The sequence below is a fragment of the Manis pentadactyla genome, chromosome 15 (assembly GCF_030020395.1).
Source record: "Manis pentadactyla isolate mManPen7 chromosome 15, mManPen7.hap1, whole genome shotgun sequence".
Taxonomy (NCBI): Eukaryota; Metazoa; Chordata; class Mammalia; order Pholidota; family Manidae; genus Manis; species Manis pentadactyla.
The window spans coordinates 11,221,628-11,244,587 of record NC_080033.1 but is presented as its reverse complement, the minus strand read 5'-3'; the positions used below and the strand labels follow the sequence as shown (position 1 = coordinate 11,244,587).

The following is a 22,960-nucleotide window of genomic DNA, read 5'->3' as shown; positions in this document are numbered from 1 at the left end:
TTGGCCGGGAGGGCTGGAACTCCGCGGGCCGGAACCCGCGAGTTGGGGCTCCCCGGCCACACCCCTTGCGGGATTTAAAAGGGCAGGAGGGGCCGGGTCAGACCCAAGCCCGAACCAAGGGAGCGGGCATGAGGCGCTGCCCGTGCCGGGGGAGCCTGAGCGAGGCGGAGGCCGGGGCGCTGCCAGGGGCGGCCCGCATGGGGCTGGAGGCGCCTAGAGGGGGGCGGCGGCGGCAGCCGGGGCAGCAGCGACCTGGGCCCAGCGCAGGGGGCCTGGCGGGGCGGCCGGAGAGACGCGGGCCTCCGACCCAGACCGAGGGGTTCAACCTCGGGCCTGAGCCAGGGACAGAACGACAGCTTGAGCCTGAAGCAGCTGGCCTCGGAGCACAGACGGAGCGGTCCAGCCAAAATACAGAGCCAGATAGGTTCAACCTCCGGACACATCCAGAAAGGAGCAGTCACTGGTCAGAGCTGGAGACAACTGGTCCCTGGACGGAGAATGAGACAGATGGCTTTTGGACTGATCCACAGAAGTCCGATCTCCTGTCTAAGCCAGACAGGGCCAGCCTGTGGACACAGCCTGGCGTTGATGGGCCCTGGACAGACCTAGAAATACATGGGTCACAGACCCAGCCAGAAAGGGCCAAACTCTGGGCTGATAACCTATGCCCCCAGCAGAACAGGTCTAGCCTCCGGACTCGACCAGAGGGAGTCTGTCCCTCAACAGAGCCAAGTGCTGATGGCTCTTGGGAAGGATTGTACACTGATGGCTCCAGGACACAACAGGATATTGAAGGCCTCTGGACAGAGCCTCACATCGATGGCTCCCAGATGCAACAGGATACCGAAACAGCCTGGAAGCAGGTTGGCATTTATGGTTTCCCAGCACAAGATTCTGATGGCTCCTGGACTGAGCCTGGCGCTGACGTGCCCCAGACACGAGATGCACATGGAACCCAGACAAAGCCTGAGACAGACTGCCTTTTGGGGGAGCCCAGCCAAGATGGCTCACTAGAGGAACGAGAAACCGGGGAATTGGTGACTCACCTGTACTCTCACCTGGAGTGTAGCCCTTTGACCACTGTGCCCCGCCTCATCATCACTCCTGAAACCCCTGAGCCCGAGGCTCAGCCAGTGGGACCCTCCTCTAGGGTTGAGGGGGGCAGTGGTGGCTTCTCCTCTGCCTCCTCTTTTGATGAATCTGAGGATGACGTGGTGGCTGGAGGTGGAGGTGCCAGCGATCCTGAGGACAGGTCTGGGGTGAGTGGGACCCATCCTGCCCATGACCCCCAATCCCCCGCCCCCTCACAGATCCCTGATCCCCTGTGTTTGCTTTGAGAAGTTTTCTAGCACCCACCAGCAATCTCATCTCCATGCACCTCTTCCATCCAGTGATCTCTGACAGCTGGGTTACTAATCCACTCCGTGCACCCTCCTCCTAATATTCTCCTTTCTCCCTCACCCACTTCCTCCCATCCTGGGGTCTAAAATGGATGGCCGCTGACTGACTTCATTGTGCCCAGGAACCCCTGAAATTATGTGACTGCATGAATCTGTGTGTGTATACACACATATTTTTGCAGCAAGACCCTATACCTTCTGTCAGATCCTCTAGAAAGTCTGTGCTCCCAAAATCTGAAGAGCACTAGTTTAGGAAGACAGAAAAAGTGCACTCTCTACCCCCAGTTTCTTAGTCTGGGGCCTGTGGCTACCTTAAGGGGTCATGAACCTTTGTTAGTCCTTAGCCTACTCACTTTTGTAGGCAGTGAGCCCCCAGCATTTATCAGACTCTTGAAGGGCTGTGTGAACCCCAAAGGCTAAGGGACCCCCAACCTAGTCAGCGACCCTACAGTTGCCCCCCAGATCCCCAAGGGGCCCCCTGCAGACTCTTGTTTACATCTGCCGCCTCACTCCCAGCTTGGGTGTGGTTCTCCCCTGGTGAATCAGGAGGGCTGGTGGGGCAGGTTCAGGAAGGGAGGGTCAGCATGGAGACAGGTATGAGAGCCTCATGTGGATTGGCCTGCTGGGTCCTCCCATTGTCCTGCGGCCCCTGGCTGGAGTCTGCCCTGAGCCTCCATTTTCCCACATGCCTGCCTTAGGAACATGTTCACACAGGTGGCTACAGATGTGAGAGACAGACCTGCCTCAACCTGCCTGTGCCAGAGCAGAGGAGCTGACTGACCCTCTGGGGCTTTCTGCCATTGCTATTCTCTCTACCTACTCTCTCATGCCCCTGGCATCTCACATCCTTGGCATGATCCCCGCTGGACTGGAAGCGAATGAGAAAATCAAATAATAGCAGCTAGCACTCAACTCATGTCCAGATCTCTGCTAAGCTCCTTGCTGCTTGACTCCTTTCATCCTCATACAGCCCTGCGGGGTAGATACTATTACCCCCATTTTATAGATGAGGAAAACTAAGGCCAGAGAGGTCAATACATTTGTCCAGTCATACACTTTGGACGACACAGAGCTAAGATGCCAGCTCTTAATACCAGGCACTTTTCTAAGTGTTGTATACGTGTTAACTCTGAATCCTTATAATAGCACCATGAGATTGGAATGATTGTCTCCATTTTATAGATGACACTGAGGCCTGGAGAAGTGAGGTCACTAGCTTAGGGCTGCCAAGTCAGTTCAGAGTCAGGATTCTAACTCAGTTCTGGCTGAGTTTAAAACCCAGTCATTTTAATCCCTGCAATATGTGAATGGATCCACCCCTCACTCGCTTTCCTCCCAGGCTTCCCTGCCCAGTTTTATCTCATCCTTCTAGAGTCTGCCTCCAAGGCACACTTCTGATCCACTTTTGACTTCCCCTGCTCCAGCACCTTCCACGGCTCCCCAGTGGTCAGAGCTTCCTTCCCGCGTTCAGCTTCCCTTCACCCACCCTCCCTGACCCTTTCTGCTTCAGTGAAGTGCAGGCTGTTCCTTGAACACCGAGCCACCATCCAACTCTGCTTACTGCTCAAGCTGTTCCCACCTTCCGGAAAACCCTGGAAGCCACACAACTCCTTTCTCGCTGCATTTTGAAATTCCATCTGACCTTAAAGGCCCAACTACTTTCTTCCTTTCCTCCCCACTTCCTTCCTTCTCACATCCATCCTGTTCTCCTGGTCAGACACGATGGTCTGAGCCCTGAGCCACTATTCTGTGTCCAGTGCTGTGTTGGCTTTGCTGGGCACACAGCAGTGACTGAGACATTGCCCTCGGGGAGTGCCCAGCCAGTGGAGGAGAGAGACCTCCTATGAGGTCTCTATTTGACCTTCCCAGCATTAAATGCTTTGTCTGCTAGGTAGCCAGGTTCTGAGGGGGTTGGAAAAAACATGGCCTTGACCCAGGGTAGCAAGGGGATGAGACTGCCCATCACCATGCAGTGGCATCTACAAGTGCTTAGGGCCGGGGTGGCAGAAGTCCAGAGGGCTGTGGAGTCCAGAGGAGGTGACAAGTCAAACCTGGGGTATCAGAGAGAGCTTCCTGGAAGAGGAGACATGGGAGATAACAGCATCATGAAGCCATCTGAGAAATCCCAGATTGACCATCAGGTCCTGGTAAAAGGACAGAAAAGATACTGAATCTGCTTATAATTTAAAAAGACAGTTTCAACTAACCTCCTGTGATCCAACCACTGTTTTTGGAGCACCTACTGTATGCCAGGCCATGGGCTGGGGACACAGTTGTAACCATGACAACCCCAGTCCCTACCCTCAGAGCTTGTAGTCCAGCACTGGTGTGGTGGGTAAGCCCAGGGAAGTGGGATCAGACCAGAGATAGAACCTGAGCACTGTGCTGTGTGATTTAGGCAAGTGATTCACCCCTCTGAGCCTCTGTTTCCTCCTCTCTAGCACAGTCAACAGTCCTCCTGGGGCTGTGTTTTTACGATTAAGTAGGTTAATGCACGCTGAGTCTTTGTCATTGTGTCTGGAATGTTCCATGTGCTTAGTAAACAGGAACTTTTATTAATCACCTCCTCTCCTTGGCTGGCTGCTGGACGGGGAGAGGGAATAGCCCTTCCTGAATATTGCAGTCCAACACTGTGCCTCTGTTTGACCTTCCCAGCATTAAATGCTATGTCTGCTAGGTAGCCAGGTTCTGAGGGGGTTGGAAAAAACATGGCCTTGACCCAGGGTAGCAAGGGGATGAGACGCAGAGCTTCCTTCTCTGAAAACAGCCCATTCTCCCAATACTTGCTAAGGGCCTGCTGTGTGCCTGGAGCAGAGAACACGCTTGTGTATGTGCACATGTGCATGTATGTGAGCCAGACACTAATGGGTCTCAAGAACCTCATGGTTAAGTCAACATGATGCAACTAAATCCTTGTTTTCTGTTTGTTTCTATGTTTTTTTATTGCATACACACGCTCTGTCTTTTTCTCCTTTCTGTCTTCTTTGTCATTACTTTGTATCTGTGTCTCCCTGTCTGTATTTCTCTATTTCTTTTTTTTTTTTTGTCTTTTAGTAACTCTGTGTGTCTCTCTGTATTAATCAGGATAGGTCAGGATTTGCTGTAGTAACAAACAACCCCCAAGCTTAGTGACTTGGAACAAAAAAGGATTGTTTTTGTTCATACTTCACATTAACCATGGGTCACTAGTAGGTGAGGGGATCTGCTACATGCTGTTTTCACTCAGAGCCTGGCTGAGGAAGCTTCCATTTCTCTTTCCACACTATCCCACTTCCTTCCACAACAGGGAAAAGAACATGGAGAGTCACCCAAAAGTGACACTTCTGCTCACATGTCAGTGGCCAAAGCAAATTCCGACTCTGCCACTGCTTTCTTTGTGTCTGTGTCCCTCTGTCCTTCTTGAATGGGTAAAGATAGGCCAGGTTTTGTTGCAGTAACAAGGGATCCCCAAATCTTGCCCTCCATGTTAATACCAAGGACTTGGAAACCTCAGCAGTGTCCCGAAACTAAGTCAGACCTTCTGAGGAAAATAATAGAGGCAGGAGATCAGTAACCCAAATTCAAAAGGGCAGGGACACGCCTGAAGGGGGTCAGACTAGAGCTGTTTGGTGAGCAGCTCTTATGACTGCTGCAGTCTCTGTCTTTGTCCCTGTCTCTGTTGTCACTTTCATCCATCATTGTTTCTGTCTCTCTTTGTGTTTTGGCCCCCATCCATCAACACCTGCTTCTTTCCATGTTTGTGTGTATGTGGAGGGGAGGATTTGGGGATCATTTGTTACTGCAACAAACCTGGCCTATCTTTACTCATTCGAGAGAGACACAGATACAAAGAAAGTGATGACGGAGACGGAGAGAAATGGACAGAGGCTCTGCCCCACTTTTGCTGAGGCCTATGGGGGATCTCGTGATTGCTGAAGTAAGTGGGCTTTGCTCTTCCCATGAAGCTTGGGAGCGGCGAGGCCCCTGGTCCTGGAGAGACCCTAGGTCTCCCTTGGTTCCCTCTCAGCACAGCACCCCATCCCCTTTCTTGCTTGGCCTCTGCCTTGACCCCGTCCCACTCTGCCCCACACAGAACAAACCATGGAAGAAGCTGAAGACAACTCTGAAGTATTCACCCTTTGTGGTCTCCTTCCGAAAACACTACCCTTGGGTCCAGCTGTCTGGACACGCTGGTGAGAGAGAGGGCAGGGAGGGGTGGAAGGTAGACAGGGTCGTGCAGAGCGCTTCTCTCTGTAGTTTAGTTTCCGCATCTGTAGAATGGGCTTGGTGAGAGTCTCCACCTCATAGCGCTGTTATGAGAGGGGCTTAGGTCTGGACCAGGCCATTCATACATCAAGGCCTGGGCTGTTCCTTGTTATCCTGGTATTGGGGGGTAAATCTTCAACCCTGGGGACAAATGGGCCTCGACTCAAATCTTAGTTCTGCTCTTTGTGGGTGACCCTGGGCAAGTCCTTCCCTGGGCTTCAAGTTTCTTCATCTGTAATATGGAGATAATTACACCTTCCTTGCAGGGTTAACCGAAGGGTTAAAATAAAAATGTATATTGAGATTGAGAAACAGGCCCTCATAAATGGAAATAATCATTCTTTGTCCTCTTCCTGTGTCCAGAGCATAGTAGGCCCTCAATACCCAGCAGCATTAACGGTTTTTCCCCAGACCTAGGACAGTGTCTCTAGCATAGAGTAACACCATACCTAGCATAGAGCCTTTTTTGTAAAAGGCTAGATAATAAATATGTTGGGTTTTGTGGGCCAGATAGTTTCTATTACAACTACTCAGCTTTGTTGTTGTAGCATGAAAGCAGCCATAAATCATACATAAACACTTGAGCATATCTGTGTTCCAATAAAGTTTTATTTACAAAAACAGGCACAGGTAGGGACTAGACAAACTGTACTTAACCAGCAAAAGAAGACAGCAAGGGAAGTTCCTGCCTTGGTCATCCTTAGATCTGAGTCAGAGAAAAGGCAAGGCCCCCTGACACAATAAGCATAGGCCTGCCATCTCTACATGTTGTAGTTACTATTGCTGAGTTAAAAAACAAAACAAAACAAAACAAAGAAACTCAAAACTTAGTGCTGACTTAAAAAACCTAGTGGAATAAATTATCACTGTATTGCACTCACAGATTTTGGTCAGGAATTCAGACAGGGCATGGCAGGGGTGGTTTGTTGCTGCTCCATGTCTTGGAGGTCATCTAGGGCAACCCAGAGGCTGCGAGGTAGAAAATTTGGAAGTACTTTCACTCTACTACAGCTGAATTGATGCTGGCTGTTGTCTGGGTCTTAGCTGGTTGCTGAGGCCACCAGCTGGGAAGCCTATTTGTGGCTTCTCTGTGTAGCTGCTTGGGCTCCCTCACAATATGGCAGCCACAGAGCAGTCAGATTTCTTAAGTGGCAGCTCAGGACTGCAAAAGCAAATGTCTGCTAATAAAGTGGAAACTGCATCTCTTTTTATGACCTACACTATGAAGTTATAGGGTCATTTTTGCCATAAGCCCTCCCAGATTCAAGGATTAGGTTCCACTATTTGATGGGGAATAGCAAAATTCTAGACAAACCTGTGGGACAGAAGCTATTGTTGCACCCATCTTTGAAAAACAGAATCTGAAAATACAGTCTGCCTCAATAAGAATTTGTAACTCTAACATGCCCTCTCTGCATGGTCCAGGAAATGCTAGATTTATAAATTAAATAGGCCCTGGTTGTTAGCACTCTGCGACTCCAGACAAGAAGCAAAAGCAGATCTGCTCTGGAGAGTCATGCTCTGACTCAGGTCCCACGAAAATTCCCACAGTTGACCATGAACTTGTAAAACAAAATCACAGAACAAATGAGGGAAAAGTCTGCTGGGAACAGGACTCTTGTTTAAACAAAGAGCAGAAACAGGCCCTTCCCTTGCTACCCCTGGCCAAGATTTTGAGAGCTGCAGGGAGGGAGAGAAAGCCCTGCAGAAGGGACAGCCAAGGTGACGGTGGCCAGGACCTGATGCATGCAGGAGACTGGAGAGTGTTCTCTTGCTGAGGCTGTGACTGACTCTCTATTGGCTGTGCTGCTTGTAGGAAACTTCCAGTCAGGAGAGGATGGTCGGATTCTAAAGCGTTTCTGTCAGTACGAGCAGCGCAGCCTGGAGCAGCTCATGAGCGACCCCCTGCGGCCTTTCGTGCCAGCCTACTATGGCCTGGTGCAGCGGGAAGGCCAGGCCTTCAATCAGATGGAAGATCTCCTGGCAGACTTTGACAGCCCCTCCATCATGGACTGCAAAATGGGCAGCAGGTAGGTAGGTAGGTCCAGGGGCAGCCAGAGAGCAGAGGTGGAGGCTCTGGGATGAACGTTTTTGAAGACAGTGCCAAGTCAGTGTTCCCAGTGGTTGTACCTGCACACACACCCACCAGCAGTGTACAAGCATTCCAGCTGTTCTTTGTTCTCCCATCTGTGATATGAGTCATAAGAAATACCAAATATGTATTTCGCAGGTATATTTGGTCTTCATCCACAGTTCCTGAAAACACTGCAGTCTTAAAGGCGAAATGAGTGTTTTGTCATGTTAATGAGAGACTTTTGGACCCCACCCAAGGGTGGGTGTTGGAGGCTGAATCAGCCAAGGGCCAATAATTTAGTTAGTCACGACTAGGCAATGAAGCCCTCACAAAAACCCCTGAGAAGAGAGCGTGATTGGATCCCGCTTCTCAGTCGGGGAGATCTATGCTTGGGGAACCAGAATGCCTCCACCGTGCCAGGCTCCAAGCTCCACAGGGATAGAAACTTCTGTATTTGAGACCTTGCCCTGTGTCTGTCTTTATCTGGCTGTTAACTTGCATCCTTTATGGTGTCACGTTTTCCTGAGTCCTGTGAGCAGCTCTAGCAAATTAATTGAACCTAAGAGGGAGGTCATGGGAACCTCCAATCTGTAGCTGGTAGGTCAGAAGCACAGGTAACTGCCGGGGGCTTGCAGTGGACGGGGTTGGGGTGAGGGGGTGGGGGTGGGGTGGAGGGTACTCTTGTAGGACAGGAGGCTTTGACCTGGGAATCTGGTGCTGTCTCCAGGTAGATGGCATCAGAATTGAGTTCTTGGACACCCTGCTGGTGTTCGAGAATTGCTTAGTATTATGTGTAGGAAGACCCCCTCCCACATGCTTACACACATTGGAATCAGGTCAGGGAACCCCAGTGGAGTTATACTACTATTACTGCTGTGTATAATATTGTTATCGTTTTATATACATGAAGGAAAAGACTCTACCATCTCAGTGCCTGTTTAAATATTTTCCCATTTTTGTATTGGGCTTTTTATTTTTGATTTGTAATTCTTCATATATTCTGGATACAAGTCTTTTGTTGGAGATACAGACACACGTTCTCCAACTTTACCATTTCACTCTCTTAATATTGTCTTTTGATAACTCAAAGTACTTTTAATTTAGTCCAGTTTGTCACCTTTTTTTCACTATAGTTACTAGCTTTGTGTTTAAGAAATCTGCCTACTTCATGATCATGAAGATCTCCTATGTTTTCTTCTGACAGCTTTATTAACTGTCACATTTATATCTGCATCTAGAATTTTTTTACCTGATGTGAGGTAGAGATTGAGGTTATTTTTTTTCATACGGATATCCTATTGATTCATCACCATTTATTGAAAAGGCTTCCCTTTCCCCACTGGATTGTAATGCCTAGCTTGCCACAAATTGGATGTGTGTACGTGTGTGTGTCTGTTTTTGGACTCTGTTCGGTCCGTGGATCTGTTGTCCCTCCTTGTGCCACACTAGTTTCATAACACGGCTTGGTATCAGGGAGTGTCAGTCCTCCGGCTTTGTTCTTCATTTCCCTTATACCATCGTCTGTGTCCCAGGACCTACCTGGAGGAGGAATTGGTGAAGGCGCGGGAACGACCCTGGCCCCGGAAGGACATGTATGAGAAGATGGTGGCTGTGGACCCCGGAGCCCCCACCCCTGAGGAGCATGCCCAGGCTGCTGTCACTAAGCCCCGCTACATGCAGTGGAGGGAGACTGTCAGCTCGACTTCCACCCTTGGCTTCCGGATCGAGGGTATCAAGGTGAGGGCCAGCAGCTGCTAGCCTGTCGCTAGCGGGCTGGGAGCTAGAGCGGAAGCAGGACTTCTTGGGGATTGTGGGTGTCAAGAGAAGCTGGAAAGAAGCGAGACCTGGAGAGCAGGAAACTGCAGACATGAAAAGACTGGGGTCCAGTGAGGTCCTTCCTGTCTTTCCCACATCCATCAGAGCCCAAGCTTTGTTTCTTTCTGTCCCTGAGCAGCTCCACATTCCATCTGCTCCCCTCCCTGCGGCCCTGTCCTGGTCTGTGTGGTGTTCTTCAGCTCTGAACCCTGATCCACTGTCCAACACAGGAGTTGGAGGGATCCTTTTTCCCTTTTACATAGAAACATTTTTTTTTCTTTGTTTCTTGGTAAATTGAATCTAATTGTGTGAATAGGTGTTGACACAGTTCAAAAGTCAAAGTAATATTGGAAAGGGGTGTATAGGAGAAACCTCCCTCCCAACCCTGCTGCTGTCCTTATTTGTCCCTTCCCTGCTCCTGCCTTCACCCCCACCTGCTTCTGAGCAACCACTTTATCAGTTTCTTATATTTCTTTCTGCAAATAACAAACAGATGCATTTGTATATCCTAAATTCCCTCCCTTTATTACCCAAAAGGTAGAGTTTTCCATATCATTCCATAGAGGATCTCCTCTGCCTGTATTTCCTTTTTTACAGCAATGTAATAGCTCTTTGCGGATGTGCCACAGACCCCTATAGATGGCCACCTGGGCTGTTCCCATTTTTGGCCATTACAAATAATGCCTCAGTCACTTTGTACTTAAGACATTTTGCAAGTGTATAGGTTTAGCTGTAGACTAGACTCCCAGAAGCAGAGCTGCTGGCTCAAAGATTGAGTGCATTGGGAATTCTGCTGGAGATCGCCAGCTCTTCTCATAGGTGTTGTACCATTATGCATCCCACCCGCGAGGTATGACAGTGCCTCTTCCGCCAAAGCCCCACCTGAGCCATCTTGCTAAGTTTCAAATCCAGCTGCCATTCTCATATTCAGTAGCCTTCTGTGGCTCCCTAGGACCCTGGCCTCCAGAGTCTAGCCACATCTCTCACCCCTCTCTTCCTCGTTCTCTGCCTGCAGGCCACAGTGAAGCACTTTCATTTCCTTGAAAGGGTCTTGCTCTTGCCTGGCACAGGGCTCTGCACATGCTATTCCCTCTGCCAGGGCTGCTCTTCCCCCTGTTGCTGCCCTGGTTAATTCTCAGTCATTTTCCTGTCTCTTTTCACATTTTTCTTCCTCCAGGAAGCCCTCCTTGATTGCCATTCTCCTAGATCAGAGCCCTCTCTTTACCTCCTCATAGCTCCCTATACTCCTTCATTATTCTTATCTCCCTTGTGATAATCTTATTCAACTTCTGCCTCCCTCATCTGACTGTGCCTGTCCTCTTATCTCCATGTTACCAGTGTCCACAAGGGACCAGGCACAGTGTGGCAGAATGACTCAGATGGCTTCTCCTTGCCCCTCTTAGACATGCAAAAGAACATGTCTCAGTTCTGGAGTGCTTGCTTACCATGTGCCTTACACCCAGTCTCCTCTAATCCTTATACCAGATTTAAGCAGTAGATACCAACACAGTTCCCATCTTCTAGATGAGGAAACACCCTGCAGCAGGTGAAGTGACTTGCTTAGGGCCACTGAGCTAAATAGCCATCATGGTTCAAAGCCAGGTCCACCCCCATCCAAAGCCCACTTGACTAAGCCGGCTCAACCAGGGGGTTCAAAGTTAGACTCAAAAGGACTGGTTGTTTGGAAATGTGACTTTGGCTGCATTGAGCTGGGCTGGGCAGGTGGGCAGGCTTCCCCTGAACAGCAAGTGTATGTGGAGGCTGGGAGTGCCTGAGGCTGGCTTGGTGTTGGGTGTGAGAAGGAAAAGGCGCGACAGTGCATCTTCACCCCTTGCCTTGCAGAAAGCCGATGGGACCTGCAACACCAACTTCAAGAACACACAGGAGCTGGAGCAGGTGACAAAGGCACTGGAGGACTTTGTGGATGGGAACCGTGGAATCCTGGTGAGCTGGACATACATGCCCCAGATTTTTTTTTTTTTTTGAGTATTAGACATTTTATTTCAAGATTTTAAAGTAAAAAAACAGGTACACAAATACAGATTACATTATGATGAGCAAGGCAGTATTCTACATAGCAACAATCAGAACAAAACAAAATTTAAAAAGTAAATGTAGAGGTACTAACCAAGCATAATACCTGATATCCAATTCAGGTGGCATACATATAAAATGGTCTGATCACATACACATTTGTACAAAATAAATTTTCTCTTAGAACACCAAAATTCCAACTATTCTGTCAACTGCCTTATTCCCCTGGTATTTTGAGAGAACTTCTGTATAATATAAAAGCAATTGACACATGCCCCAGGTTTATCAGCTAAGACCACCACTGCCATCATTCCCAAGTCAGTGGTCTTTTACTTTGGGCCAAGGTTGGCAGATCCTGGCTGAACCATCTGCAGTCAGCTGGTGGCTTGGCTTGGACTGGCTGGTGCAGGAGGGCCCCCTTCACATGTCTGGTGATCGGCTCGCTGTCTCAGCTCATGACTTGCCCACTTGTTTCCCATGATCCGGCAGGCTAGCCTGGGCTTGTTCTCATGGTGGAATCAGGTGGCCCAGAAAACAAGTGGAAAACTCAAGCCCTCTTGATGGCTTGGCTCAGAGTAGCTACCACTTTTGCCATGTCCTATTGGCCAAAGCAAGTCCTAAGACCAAGCCTAGATTAAAAAGAAACAGACTGTCTTGTTGGGAGAAGCTGCTAAGAAATGAGGGTATAATCTCCCAACACAGTCTTGTCTGTGCCACCTGGATCATCCACCCACCCCCAGCCCCCCATTTCCCCCTGGCTCCCTAATCCCACCCCAGCCGGGGTCTGCCTGATCCTCTGGGATATGGGACGAGGACAGAGCTCAAGGTGGGTAAGGACCCACAAGGTCCCTATGCTAACCAAGAAACCCTCCCTCTCACACAGAGAAAGTACGTGGCACGCCTAGAAGAACTTCGTGAAGCTCTGGAGAACTCTCCCTTCTTCAGGACCCACGAGGTGCGAGCTCCGGCTGCTGTGGGAGCGGCGGGCCCTGTGTGCGGGTACAGTGTGAGGGTCCCAGTGGCTCTGAGGAGAAGCCACTGACAGAGTTGCAGTCCAGAGCTATGACAAGGAGACCCCAAGTATTGGGGTTTGCTTTTTAGGGTAGGCAGCAAAGGGGATTTCAGGGAGCTGGGATAGTTGTGACTTGCTTGAGCCTGAGCACACAGTGTACCCTCTAGGCCTCACCTTCCTCCTGACTTGGGGCTGAGCAATAGTCCTTCCCTTGTGGGGCTGCTGAGATGGGAGACAAGCAATTGTTGAGCAACTGTCAAGCGCCTTTTATTTATTTATTTGGCCAGATGACTGCTTTGTTTTATTTATTTATTTGTTTGTTTTGTTTTCTTTAATCTACAATTACACGAAGAACATTGTTTACTAGGCTCCCCCCTTCACCAAGTCCCCCCCAACACACTCTGTTATAGTCACTGTCCGTCAGCATAGTAAGATGCTATAGAATCACTACTTGTCTTCACTGTGTTGCACAGCCCTCCCCATGCCCCCACCACCACATTATACATGCTAATTGTAATGCCCCCTTTCTTTTTCCCTGCCCTTATCCCTCCCTTCCCACCCATCCTCCCTAGTCCCTTTCCCTTTGGTAAATGTTAGTCCATTCTTGGGTTCTGTGATTCTGGTGCTGTTTTGTTCCTTCAGTTTTTCTTTGTTCTTATACTCCACATATGAGTGAAATCATTTGATACTTGTCTTTCTCTGCCTGGCTTATTTCACTGAGCATAATACCCTCTAGCTCCATCCATGTTGTTGCAAATGGTAGGATTTGTTTTCTTCTGATGGCTGAATAATATTCCATTGTGTATATGTACCACATCTTCTTTATCCCTTCATCTACTGATGGACACTTAGGTTGCTTCCATTTCTTGGCTATTGTAAATAGTGTGTCAAGCGCCTTTTAGAGCACAGAGTGCATTTAACTCCTAGTGCTTACTTTATAATCATACTTATTTACAAGTGTTACCTGCATTCTGTGTTTGGTGGCTCTCCCCCTTCCCTCCTCCCTCCCTCCCACAGCCTGGGTGTCTTTGGAAAGTCTCTTTGGAAGCATTCCTCCCTGGGCTGCCTCACAAAGTCTGAGGAGTGGTGACTGGTATTGCAGTATGCCTCCCCTCCCCTCCCCTCCCAAGCCCTCCTCTTTTGCCTGCCATCTCTGACTTCACTCGTCAGGAAAGAGCGTCAGGCCAGGCAGGGCCGAAGCCCCGCTGATTCCCCAGCCCTCAGCCTGGGCAGTTCTGTAGGCCTGTCTCTGACCTGTGGATGGGGTAACGGAGTGCCTGCCTCGGCGTGCTGCAGGTCCAGTGGGCTCATAGGGTGAACCCTCAGTTTATGCCCGTTCTTACTGTCAGGCTTCTTATCAGACAACATCCCCCTCATCGTCCTGTCCCTGCCTTCGAACCTCACATGCAAGCCACAGAGAGGCAGCCCAGGGACCTCATTTTTTCTGTTCTTGTGTTTGGTTTCGTCTGCCTGGTGACTTATTGTTTTAAAAAATGAGTTGCCAACATTTAAAATATGAGACTTCACAGCAAAATTGGGATTTCCAGTTTCCTTTGACAAACTGGGGGACATGGTAATGCTGGGCAGCTCACCGTATGCCAACAGCCATCCAGAGTGGGGAGGCATCTGCCTCTTCCGACAGTCACCTTGCCTGCCCAGTTGTCTGATCCTCTGGAGCAGAGGGGTTTGAAACCTGACTGGAAAAAGGGAGGGGCTTACATACCTGGAGTTAAGTAAAGGCAACAAAATAGTTTCTATGTCAAGACACACAGCATGTTCTGAGAGCTGTGTGCTAAGCACTTTGGGCATTTTGTAAGCCTGGGGATCATGGAATGCTGCCAATGACCTCAGGAGGTCGGGGCTTTTACTAAACATCATCCCCATTGTACAGATGAGAAAACTGAGACCTGGAGAAAGAAGCCACTTGCCCGGGGGTCCCCAGCAGCAATATGGGGAGGTAGTAGCCACTCCTTAGCCTCCATCAGGCTCTCCTGATGAAGTCAGGATCCTGCAGGCATTTGCATTTGTATCCTAGCTTGAAAAAGGAAACCGGTTTACATTGGTTGTACAATTGCTATACTGGCAACTGTTCTAAGAGCTTTATGTGGATTAATTCATGCATATGCCAGGCAACCTTTGAGGTAAGTGGTATACTTTTCCCATTATTCCACTTTGTATATGAGGATGCAGAGGCACTGAGAAGTTGTCATCTGCCCAAGGCCAGAGCCAGAAACTGGCAGAGCCAGGTTGTGAACCCAGGTTGTCTGGCTCAAGTTCATGCTGTCAACTACTCAGCTCAGCTGCCTGCTGGCAGGGGGGACCTTGGCCAGTGCCTGCTCCTCCCCTAACCTCCCACCTCTCTCCCTGCAGGTAGTAGGCAGCTCCCTCCTCTTTGTGCACGACCACACAGGCCTGGCCAGGGTCTGGATGATCGACTTTGGGAAGACAGTGGCCCTGCCTGACCACCAGACGCTCAGCCACCGACTGCCCTGGGCCGAGGGCAACCACGAGGATGGCTACCTCTGGGGCCTGGACAACATGATCCACCTGCTTCAGGGGCTGGCCCAGAGCTGACCTACTTGGCCGCCACTGGCTTTATCTACTGGATTATGCCCGTCAGGCTGGAGGAGCCTGAGATGCTCGGGGGCCTGAGGTTGGGGGAGTTGACCTCACTGTCGGGAGAGGTTGTGTTGTGTACCACACAAGACCTGAGTGGAAGATATGAAGGGCTATGGAGACCAGAGAGTGCCTCACCCTTTCATAAGCCAGGGGTTAAGGACTGGAGATGGGGAGAGACATGGCTGGGTCTCAGTGAGTCAGAACTAGACTGGTTCCTCTGAGCGGCCAGGAAGATCTATGAGGGGCTACCAGAGGCCACAGCTAAACCACATACCCTGAAAGAACACGATTCCCGTGGCTGGCTGTTGCAGGGGGTGTCACTCCGTGGATGACTGCCTCCGTGGGGCTGCAAGCTGGTTCCGAGGCCAGCGACCAGTCCCAGCTGTGGTGCCAGGTGCCCAGGAAAACTGGACCTCGTCTGTGGTCAGGTGCAGGAGCTGCTCAGCCACCGGGGAGTTATCTGAGGCCATTCAGGTGCTGACAGGCTGAGGGGAGTGGGATAACCATGGGGCTGGCCCGAGAGCTGCCGCTGCTGGGTGGGCCCCAGTTCACCCTGTCCCTTGGCCCCATGATTCTGGAACTCTAACCTCCACAGACCAAAACCACGCCACGTCCCGTGAGCACTGTGGCCAGCACTTCATTCCTCAGGCGCCAGCCTCAGCCTTGGGACTTCTGCCTCCTGCCCTTTACCCTTTCTTCCTTCCTCCTCCCGTGTGTAGGGGCAGAAAGGGCTTTCAGACGCCAAAAAGCAGGCTCGGGAATTGGGAATGAGCTGCCTTCCTCAGGAGGCCCCTCCTCCTGCCCCTGGCCCCTGCCGTGACTAGTGCCCACCTTGGGCAGAGGTGCAGGGTAGGTGGGGCCACTGGCTAGGACTGTGGGCTCACAACCTGGCCCAAACCAAAGCGCCCAGCACCCTCAGGTGTGGGTGACGCCCCTGTCCCCCTCTTCCTGCTCCTGTGACTTTGGGTTCTGGCCCATGAGGCTAGACTTGGGGAGGACAGACAGTCCCCCATTCCCTAAGCTGAAGCCCTAAGGTCTCCCGGATAAGGAGGCGCACTCCTTTTCTACTGACCATCTTTACAATATTTATACAAGATGTCTATTTGTTCAATGGGGCAGTATGGGGAACAGGAGGCAAAATCACTTCCCATGCCTCCCCCACCATGAGGACACCCCAGTAAACAGCACATTCATAGTCAACTTCGTGGACTTCTTTCTTTTGCATCTGGGATATGTGGGCTTGAAGCTCATAATCTGGGCATCAGCATTGGGTGTGACAATGGGACAGGAATGAGTTTGGGGCAGTGATGCAGGCTGGGAGCCCACTGGCTCATTCGTTCATCCACTGAGCTGCTACTTGTACTGGGCTGGATGATGTCGGAGACAAACCGTGACAAAAACAGCTCCAAGCCCTCCTCAGGGGCTCCCAGGACAGTGCCAGCCAGGGTGTGGGGGCTGGGGTGGGGAGGGGCACACTCCCCTTCTGCTAGAAACACTACATGGCAGTTTCTCTAAGACCCTTTGCGGGGCACTGGGGACACAGCAGTGACCCAGACACACCTGTTCTTTTCCTTTCAGAGTGGAGGAACAGGTAATCATTAATCATCTTTCCGTTTGTTAAGATACTGCCTTTGAATCCTGGCCCTGCTTGCCAGCCATGTGACCTTTGGCCAGTGGCTGCACTGCACTTACCCAGGCCTCAGTCTCTCTAGCTGTAAAATGAGGAGGATCTAGTACCTTCCTTGCAGGGTACTAGAGGATCTGAGGAGTCAACACGATAAAGAAGTTGGCAAGAACTGCTCTCAGCTGCATTTCTTTTGTTTTTAAATCAAGTGGACACCAAGGTGGGGAAGGGGCCGAACCTGGGACTGAGAGCATCCTCTCTGAGAAAGTTAGAAAGAGTCAAGATGGAGCAGCTGAGTTCTTAGCAGGGGGCTCCAGGAGGGAACATGACACTAGGGACCCGGAAGGCCAGCAGGACCGGCGGCAGAAAATTTGAGGAACACCTGGGATGAGGAGAGCTGGCTAGAAGGAAGAGTCCCTATTCTGAGCAACAGGGACATGCTGGAAGTTTCTCTGGAGGGGAGTGCTGTGACCTGGCTTGCACGTAAAAGCTTCCTGGGCTTCTGCGGGCAGCAGGGGGCCCCTTGAAGAGGCTCTTGCAGATGTCCAGGGGTTTAGAAGAGGGTGGTCACCAGTGAGAAACATGGTGGCAACATTCAGATGGCTGGGGGCAGGAATGGCACAGGAATCTCGGGGCTGTGCTGGGGTCAGTCTCCCTCCTGGTGAGAGGGAGCCTGTCTGGCTGGTTCCTGGCTATAACCACAGCTCACAGAGGTGCCCAATACTGGGGGACAGGATGGGACGGGGATGACTCTGCATGAAGGGTCTCTGGCTGGAGGTTCTGAGTCCAGCTCAAAGAAACAGGCTGTTGCAAAGATAGAAGCTGTGGCTCGGGCCCTGTCACCCAGGCGCAGGGCTGCACAAGCTAGTGGCTGGACTCCTGTGGTCTGAGGAGCAGGAACTGGCCGCAGAGGCCAGCCCGCACCCCACCAGCGGGCACCACGTATGCCCGGCCGTCGGAGGCCCGCATGGGTGAGAAGTCGGTCAGCTGCAGGTTGCTATCTCGGACTTGGTTGTAGTCCCACAGCTGGTAATGCCAACTCTTGCCCTGCTTGGAGAGAAGGTAGACAGCTCCTGAGGATCCTTCCTCCGGCAGGGATGGTGGCTGGTTGGCTGTGCCCGGCATGGGGTGAAACAGGCCTGGCAGCTCAAGGTCTTCCACATAGCCAAGGCATGGCATACCCTGCACACCCAGCAGGACCCCTGGGAGGGAGGAGGCGGCTGTGAGCAAGAGCGGAGCCCTGACTGGCACCAGGGCTCAATGAACACCCCCGACAGCCCTCCAGGGTAGGTGCCACTTTGATCCCCAGGTTACAGAGGTCGGCCGGGCCATGGGCACACAGCTGGGCTGGGCTTGGACCCAGACTGTCTGGCTAGCAGAGATGCAGCACTTTAAGTCCTGCCTCCTATAGCCTGTTGGCACAAGGAGGCAGAGAGGTGACATTAAACAGAGCAAACACTGAAACCCAGTTGTCTCCAGTAGTCCAGGAAAACGGATGCTCAGAGAAAAGCCCTCAAGGCCGCAGAGCCACTGGCAAGGGATCGTCAATGCAGGGCTCGTGCTGTGCAAATCTGGCCTTTCAGGCACGTGGAATGAGGAAGACAAAGCTGATTGGAGCCAACATTACTGAGGCACGTAGCATGTCAGGCACTGTTGTGAGTTCCTTGTGCTCTGCCAAGGAGACAGGTACTACTGTCACCCAATTGTCAGACAGGATAGTAGAAGCCCAGACTCCCAGAGCCTGGAAGGGGCTAGACTGGCCCTGGAGCCCAGACTGTTGATCCTGAACCCACACTCTGAGCTTCTGTTCATGAAAACCCTGAATGGCAGGCGTCGAGGCACCTACAGACCACCAGGTCCCTGCTAAGTACCCTGTGAGGACAGGGAGAGCCTAGCCCCGGTCCCTGCCCTGAGTACTAAGGAGGAGTTGGTGCTGGGGTGAGGACGTGAGGCGGGGCGATGTTGGGGGGGAGGAGCAGGATGAGAGCACAAGGTGTGGGAGGGGACTCACCTGCACTCACTGCCCAGTGGGCCTTGTGGCCCTTCCTCTGACACGGCTCGTGGTTGAAGTCCTCGTCGTAGCTGGTGCTGGAGTTAAGGCCAAAACTGTGGTGTGGACCCTTCTTCAACCCTGCCCTGCCCTGCCCACCTCCAGGCCCTGGGGTACGGGATGAGGAGGGGATGTCCTGTCACAAGGTGCTGTAGGACGCGGTGCCTGTTGGGACCACCCAGGCCACCACAGAGCAGCTCCGCGTGGCAGCCCAGCGCCTCCTGGGCCAGCTTGCCCATGTCAGCCACTGTGGGACAGAGCAGACACAGAGAGATGGACCACTGCATGCCTGGCACTGTGCCAGGAGCTCCTCAGGGATGGCCACCCCAACCCTCACCAGCACCACCTCCTCTTGTACGTATGTAGAAAATAAGGCACAATGAGAGTAAGCCGTCTGTTCACGGCCACTCGGCAGGAGGTGGCGGAGCTGGGCCGGAAGCCTAGGCAGCCTGGCTCCAGAGCCCACCTTGTACCCCTCTACCCAGCTGGGTGGGGACAAGGGCCTGAGAAATGCAGTGCGGCCTCCTCGCGTGCCTGGCAGTGTCCTGCCCAGCCTCTCCACCCCCTCCTGGGGAAGAACGCCTAGCTTGAGATGCTCCTGCGCCTAACTCACCAGAGAACATCTCTCCCTGAGCAGAGTAGCCTCTCTCCACCGCCATCTGCACGAGTCCCTCCAGGGGGATGCTGCGGTGGGGCGCCAGGAGAGTGCCTGCCATCCACAAGGCCACCAGTCCACACCTGGGGAGAGACAGGCCCAGTCCCTCGACCCCGAAGTCCTGTCTTTACAGAGCTCCCTCTGCCCCAGGGGCTGCAGTGCAGAAAGGCTTGCTGCCCTGGGGCAGTCCGCCCCCTTTCTCCCAGGCTGGGTGGGGAGAATTTGACTCCCCTTCAAGGGAGAGAGGATGGCCAAGGCCTGAGCCCAGGGCTGGAGGGCTGCGGTGGGGAGAGATGTCACCTGGCCTTTCAGGAAGAGAAGATGCCAGAGCGGAATCAGAGGTGACGGACCAGGTTTACTAGCTCGCTCGCTCGCTCCAACTGTGTTTACTGTGCACGCTCCCAGGACCCTGAGCTGGTGAGCTCCCCCTTTCTCTGCCCTCCCACTCCTCCCCAGGCTGCCTGGGATGAGCCCACCACTCCCAGCCTCCAGGTCAGTCCTCACGGAGCTCAGCACAGGCAGAAGCTTGGAATGAGCAGTGGAAAAGCGTCGGGGTCCCAGATCAGGGCACGTACTGTGGGCCTTCTTGGATGAGGGAGGGCAGGTCAGCACAGAAGAGAATCCACTGCAAGTCACTTCTGAAACTGAATCAGAGCCTCACTCAGGTCACGTGGCCTCTGGCTCCTAAAAGTCTCCCCTTGCAGTCTGGCTGAGAGTGGGGTGTTGACGGGTGGTGAAAGGGACACAGGCCCAGCTGTCGTTTGGGCCAGGGGCAGTTCCTGGCTCAGTCACTGACTTCCTTGAACCCTGATGAGGCACCTGCTCTCCTGAGCCTCAGTTTCCTCATCTGCTCAGTGGGAATCATCCTTCCACTGGCCACTCCCTGCTGTTTTGTAGGGGCCAGCAGTAGATGCATGAAAGCTTTCCAACAGGAGCCTGAGGCACTAGAGGAAATTTATCGAAGGGGTGTCTCTATACCCAAACTCTGTTCCCCCCCTTCTCAAGCCTGTTTCTTAGACTGTTAAATAGGGTGAAAATCCCTTAACTCGGCCTGATTAAAACCAGGTAACAATGCACCCCCATTGGGTGGGGCAGGACAATGAGCCTTTATTTCTATTCCAACGCTAGTCAAAGAGCAAGGCTGCGAGGCTCCTGGTTCCGAGTTTGGGGCACGTTCCTGATAAAAACGTTATCACGGTACAGTGATTAAAAGCATGGAACTCCACTGCTGGAGCTCCAGTTGGGCTCTTCCTCTTCTAAGCACTGTGGCCAAGTGACTTCACACTCTAAGCCCCCATTTCCTCATCTGGGAAATGGGGATAACAGTTCCTCTGTCATAGCATAGTTGAGATAATTAAATACTTAAAAACACTTAGAACTATGTCGGAAACATGGCAGACATGCACTGACGGATGGTTGTTATTTGCACTAAATTTGCCTCACTCTTACAGCAGAGTAGAAACTAGTCTAGAAAATGGGAAGTTTCTTCTGTCAATCTTCTCCCTCTAGCAAGGAATCGCTAAACCGGGGCCCACAACCCAGTCCAGGTTAGCCCCCTTGCCTCCCGCCTGGGCCCCTGGGTGCTCCAGCTTCCTCCAGGGCCCCCTGGAGTCTCACCACCCCCACTCCCCACAGGTGGCCTCCCTCTTGTGCAAAGCCCTCCACAGCTCCCTAGTGCCTTCGGGACTGTCCACCTTCCTTCCATCATATGGCCTGTGCTCTGTGTAATCTGGCTCCTGCCCTCCCATGAAATCCCTTGGTTGTCACTTGCCCTGACCCATTAAAGAAACAATTGCACATCTTTTTTGGCCTTCTGCACAAGCTGTTCACATACACCCCTGCATGACTTGCTTTCCAGCACTCAGGGATCCCCTCCTCCAGGCAGGCCTCACTGACCCCCAGCCTTGGTCAGGTACCCCTTCTGGGCTCCCTCATCACAGCTCTGACCACTCCAGGCTGTCACCTGGAGAGAGGGATCTGTCTCTCCCACTGAACAAAGTGCTTGTGAGGGCAGGAGTTTTCTGCTTTGCTGAAGGCACATGCCACTGAAGGGATCTGGGTAGGGGCCTGAAGCAGTCCAGATGCTGGACCTTGAGGAAATGGGAAACCCCAAGGGGGCTGAAGTCCAAGGTGGTTGGGTGAGACCCTGAGTGAGAGGCATGGGGCACAGAAACCCTACCGGTCCTTGTGCAGCTTCAGGAGCCTCTTCACATCGTCTCTGCTTCTGGGGACTGGGCCAGCCTTCTCAAAGGCCTCCTTCAGGAGCTGGCTCTTCTCCAGGCCGAAGACATGAGGGGGAGCAACTCCCATAGCAGCGGGTGGAGGAGGCAGTGGGGGTGGTGGGGGAATAGGGGCCTGGAGGCTCGAGGGAGGGGATGGCAAAGTTAAGTTGGGGAGGTTTGGGGGTAGAGAGGGAGGAGAAACGATGGTTTGGGATGCAGGGGTCCTGGCAGGAGGGATTGGAGGTTCTAGGGGAGGAGAGCATGGAGAAATCATTTTGGCGTCTATGGCATTGCTTGGGAGGTGGAGAATGGAAAGGGAAGGATCCTCCAAAATGGGTTGGTCACAGGAGCAGAGATTCTGAAGGTTTTGCAGCTGAGTTCCAGAATTTGGGGGCTAAACAGTGGGCCTGAAAGAACCGGAGCAAAAATTCGTAATGAGAGGTCCAGGCTGACTCAAATCACAAGAGGTCTGAGGGCCAACAGGACCTGGGGTTCTTTAATCCGGACCCACATTTGTAAAAGTGAGGCTGGGTCGCAAGGCTCAAGGAGGGAGACTGAGTAGGAGTTGTTATTATTCGGGGCTAGATTTGGAAACCTGTGGGTCAGTTTTGGGACATGAAGGCTGAGACCTAGGGTGAAGGGCCGAAAGGGCCCAGGGCAAAAGAGTGAGGAACTTAGGATCTGTACCCCCTCACATCCCAAGCCCGAGATCGGAACCACCGCGCTGACCTTTGAGTCAGAAATCAGCGAGTCAAAAGGACACCTGGCAAGGAAAACAGCTTAGTTGTGGAGAAGGTCCTGTAATCAGAAAGCAACAGGAAAAGTCCGAAGGTTGGGAGAGGCTCAGAATTCCGAGGACGTCAGGAGCCGCTACATAGCTGGGATGAGGAATGGAGTCGGCTAGTAACACAGCCTCCCCTTCCTGCAAAATGGATGCCGCAGCGAACATTTCCCGTATTGGGTGGTGGGGCAACTCGTGTCCGCCCCTTTGGTAGTCACGTGACGGAGAAGGGGGGGCGGGGAAGAGGTGGGGCTTCCAAAAGACTGTCTCAGTAAGAGCCTCACAGAAAGAGTCGCGTCCCCTGTGGCCGGAAGTGCGTGAGGGGCGCAGCCTTCACTGATTGGTCCGTACCGCTACAGGTCTTGCGCCGGTGGTTGGGGTTTTTCTGCCGAGGCGGGAACCCAAGTGTGGTTTTGATTGGCAAGTTCT

The 22,960-nt window shown here is 52.2% G+C and overlaps 2 protein-coding genes across 4 annotated transcripts; one reads left to right on the top strand and one right to left on the bottom strand.

Annotated features, from left to right (window-relative positions):
- The first annotated feature begins 90 nt into the window (after positions 1-90).
- ITPKC (inositol-trisphosphate 3-kinase C) lies at positions 91-16,399 on the top strand. Its single transcript, XM_036896501.2, has 7 exons — positions 91-1,259; positions 5,473-5,572; positions 7,462-7,675; positions 9,252-9,456; positions 11,377-11,478; positions 12,452-12,523; positions 14,951-16,399. The coding sequence occupies exons 1-7, from the start codon at positions 129-131 to the stop codon at positions 15,152-15,154; spliced, it is 2,028 nt and encodes a 675-aa protein (XP_036752396.2). The 5' UTR covers positions 91-128; the 3' UTR covers positions 15,155-16,399.
- ACTMAP (actin maturation protease) lies at positions 16,395-22,694 on the bottom strand. 3 transcript variants are annotated; one of them, XM_036896506.2, is made up of 7 exons: positions 22,480-22,692; positions 21,708-22,157; positions 20,104-20,172; positions 19,487-19,611; positions 18,991-19,120; positions 18,835-18,905; positions 16,395-18,025 (listed from the first exon to the last, which is right to left on the bottom strand). In XM_036896506.2, exons 2-7 carry the CDS (start codon positions 22,022-22,024, stop codon positions 17,688-17,690), a joined length of 1,050 nt encoding a protein of 349 aa, XP_036752401.1. In that variant the 5' UTR covers positions 22,025-22,157; positions 22,480-22,692; the 3' UTR covers positions 16,395-17,687. The 3 variants fall into 3 exon arrangements, with proteins under 3 accessions (XP_036752401.1, XP_057349096.1, XP_036752403.1); XM_057493113.1 differs by having other exon boundaries at positions 21,708-22,692; XM_036896508.2 differs by having other exon boundaries at positions 17,874-18,235; positions 21,708-22,694.
- Between the last annotated feature and the right edge of the window lie 266 nt (positions 22,695-22,960).

Bases quoted from the DNA above. Each gene is read 5' to 3' on its own strand.
- ITPKC (XM_036896501.2), top strand. From the start codon at position 129: ATGAGGCGCTGCCCGTGCCGGGGGAGCCTGAGCGAGGCGGAGGCCGGG. The intron at 1,260-5,472 runs GTGAGTGGGACC...TGCCCCACACAG, and splicing joins ATCCTGAGGACAGGTCTGGG to AACAAACCATGGAAGAAGCT. The intron at 9,457-11,376 runs GTGAGGGCCAGC...CTTGCCTTGCAG, and splicing joins TCCGGATCGAGGGTATCAAG to AAAGCCGATGGGACCTGCAA.
- ACTMAP (XM_057493113.1), bottom strand. From the start codon at position 22,024: ATGATTTCTCCATGCTCTCCTCCCCTAGAACCTCCAATCCCTCCTGCC. The intron at 19,612-20,103 runs GTACGTGCCCTG...GTCTCTCCCCAG, and splicing joins CTCATCCAAGAAGGCCCACA to GTGTGGACTGGTGGCCTTGT. The intron at 18,026-18,834 runs GTGAGTCCCCTC...CCTCCCTCCCAG, and splicing joins CCACTGGGCAGTGAGTGCAG to GGGTCCTGCTGGGTGTGCAG.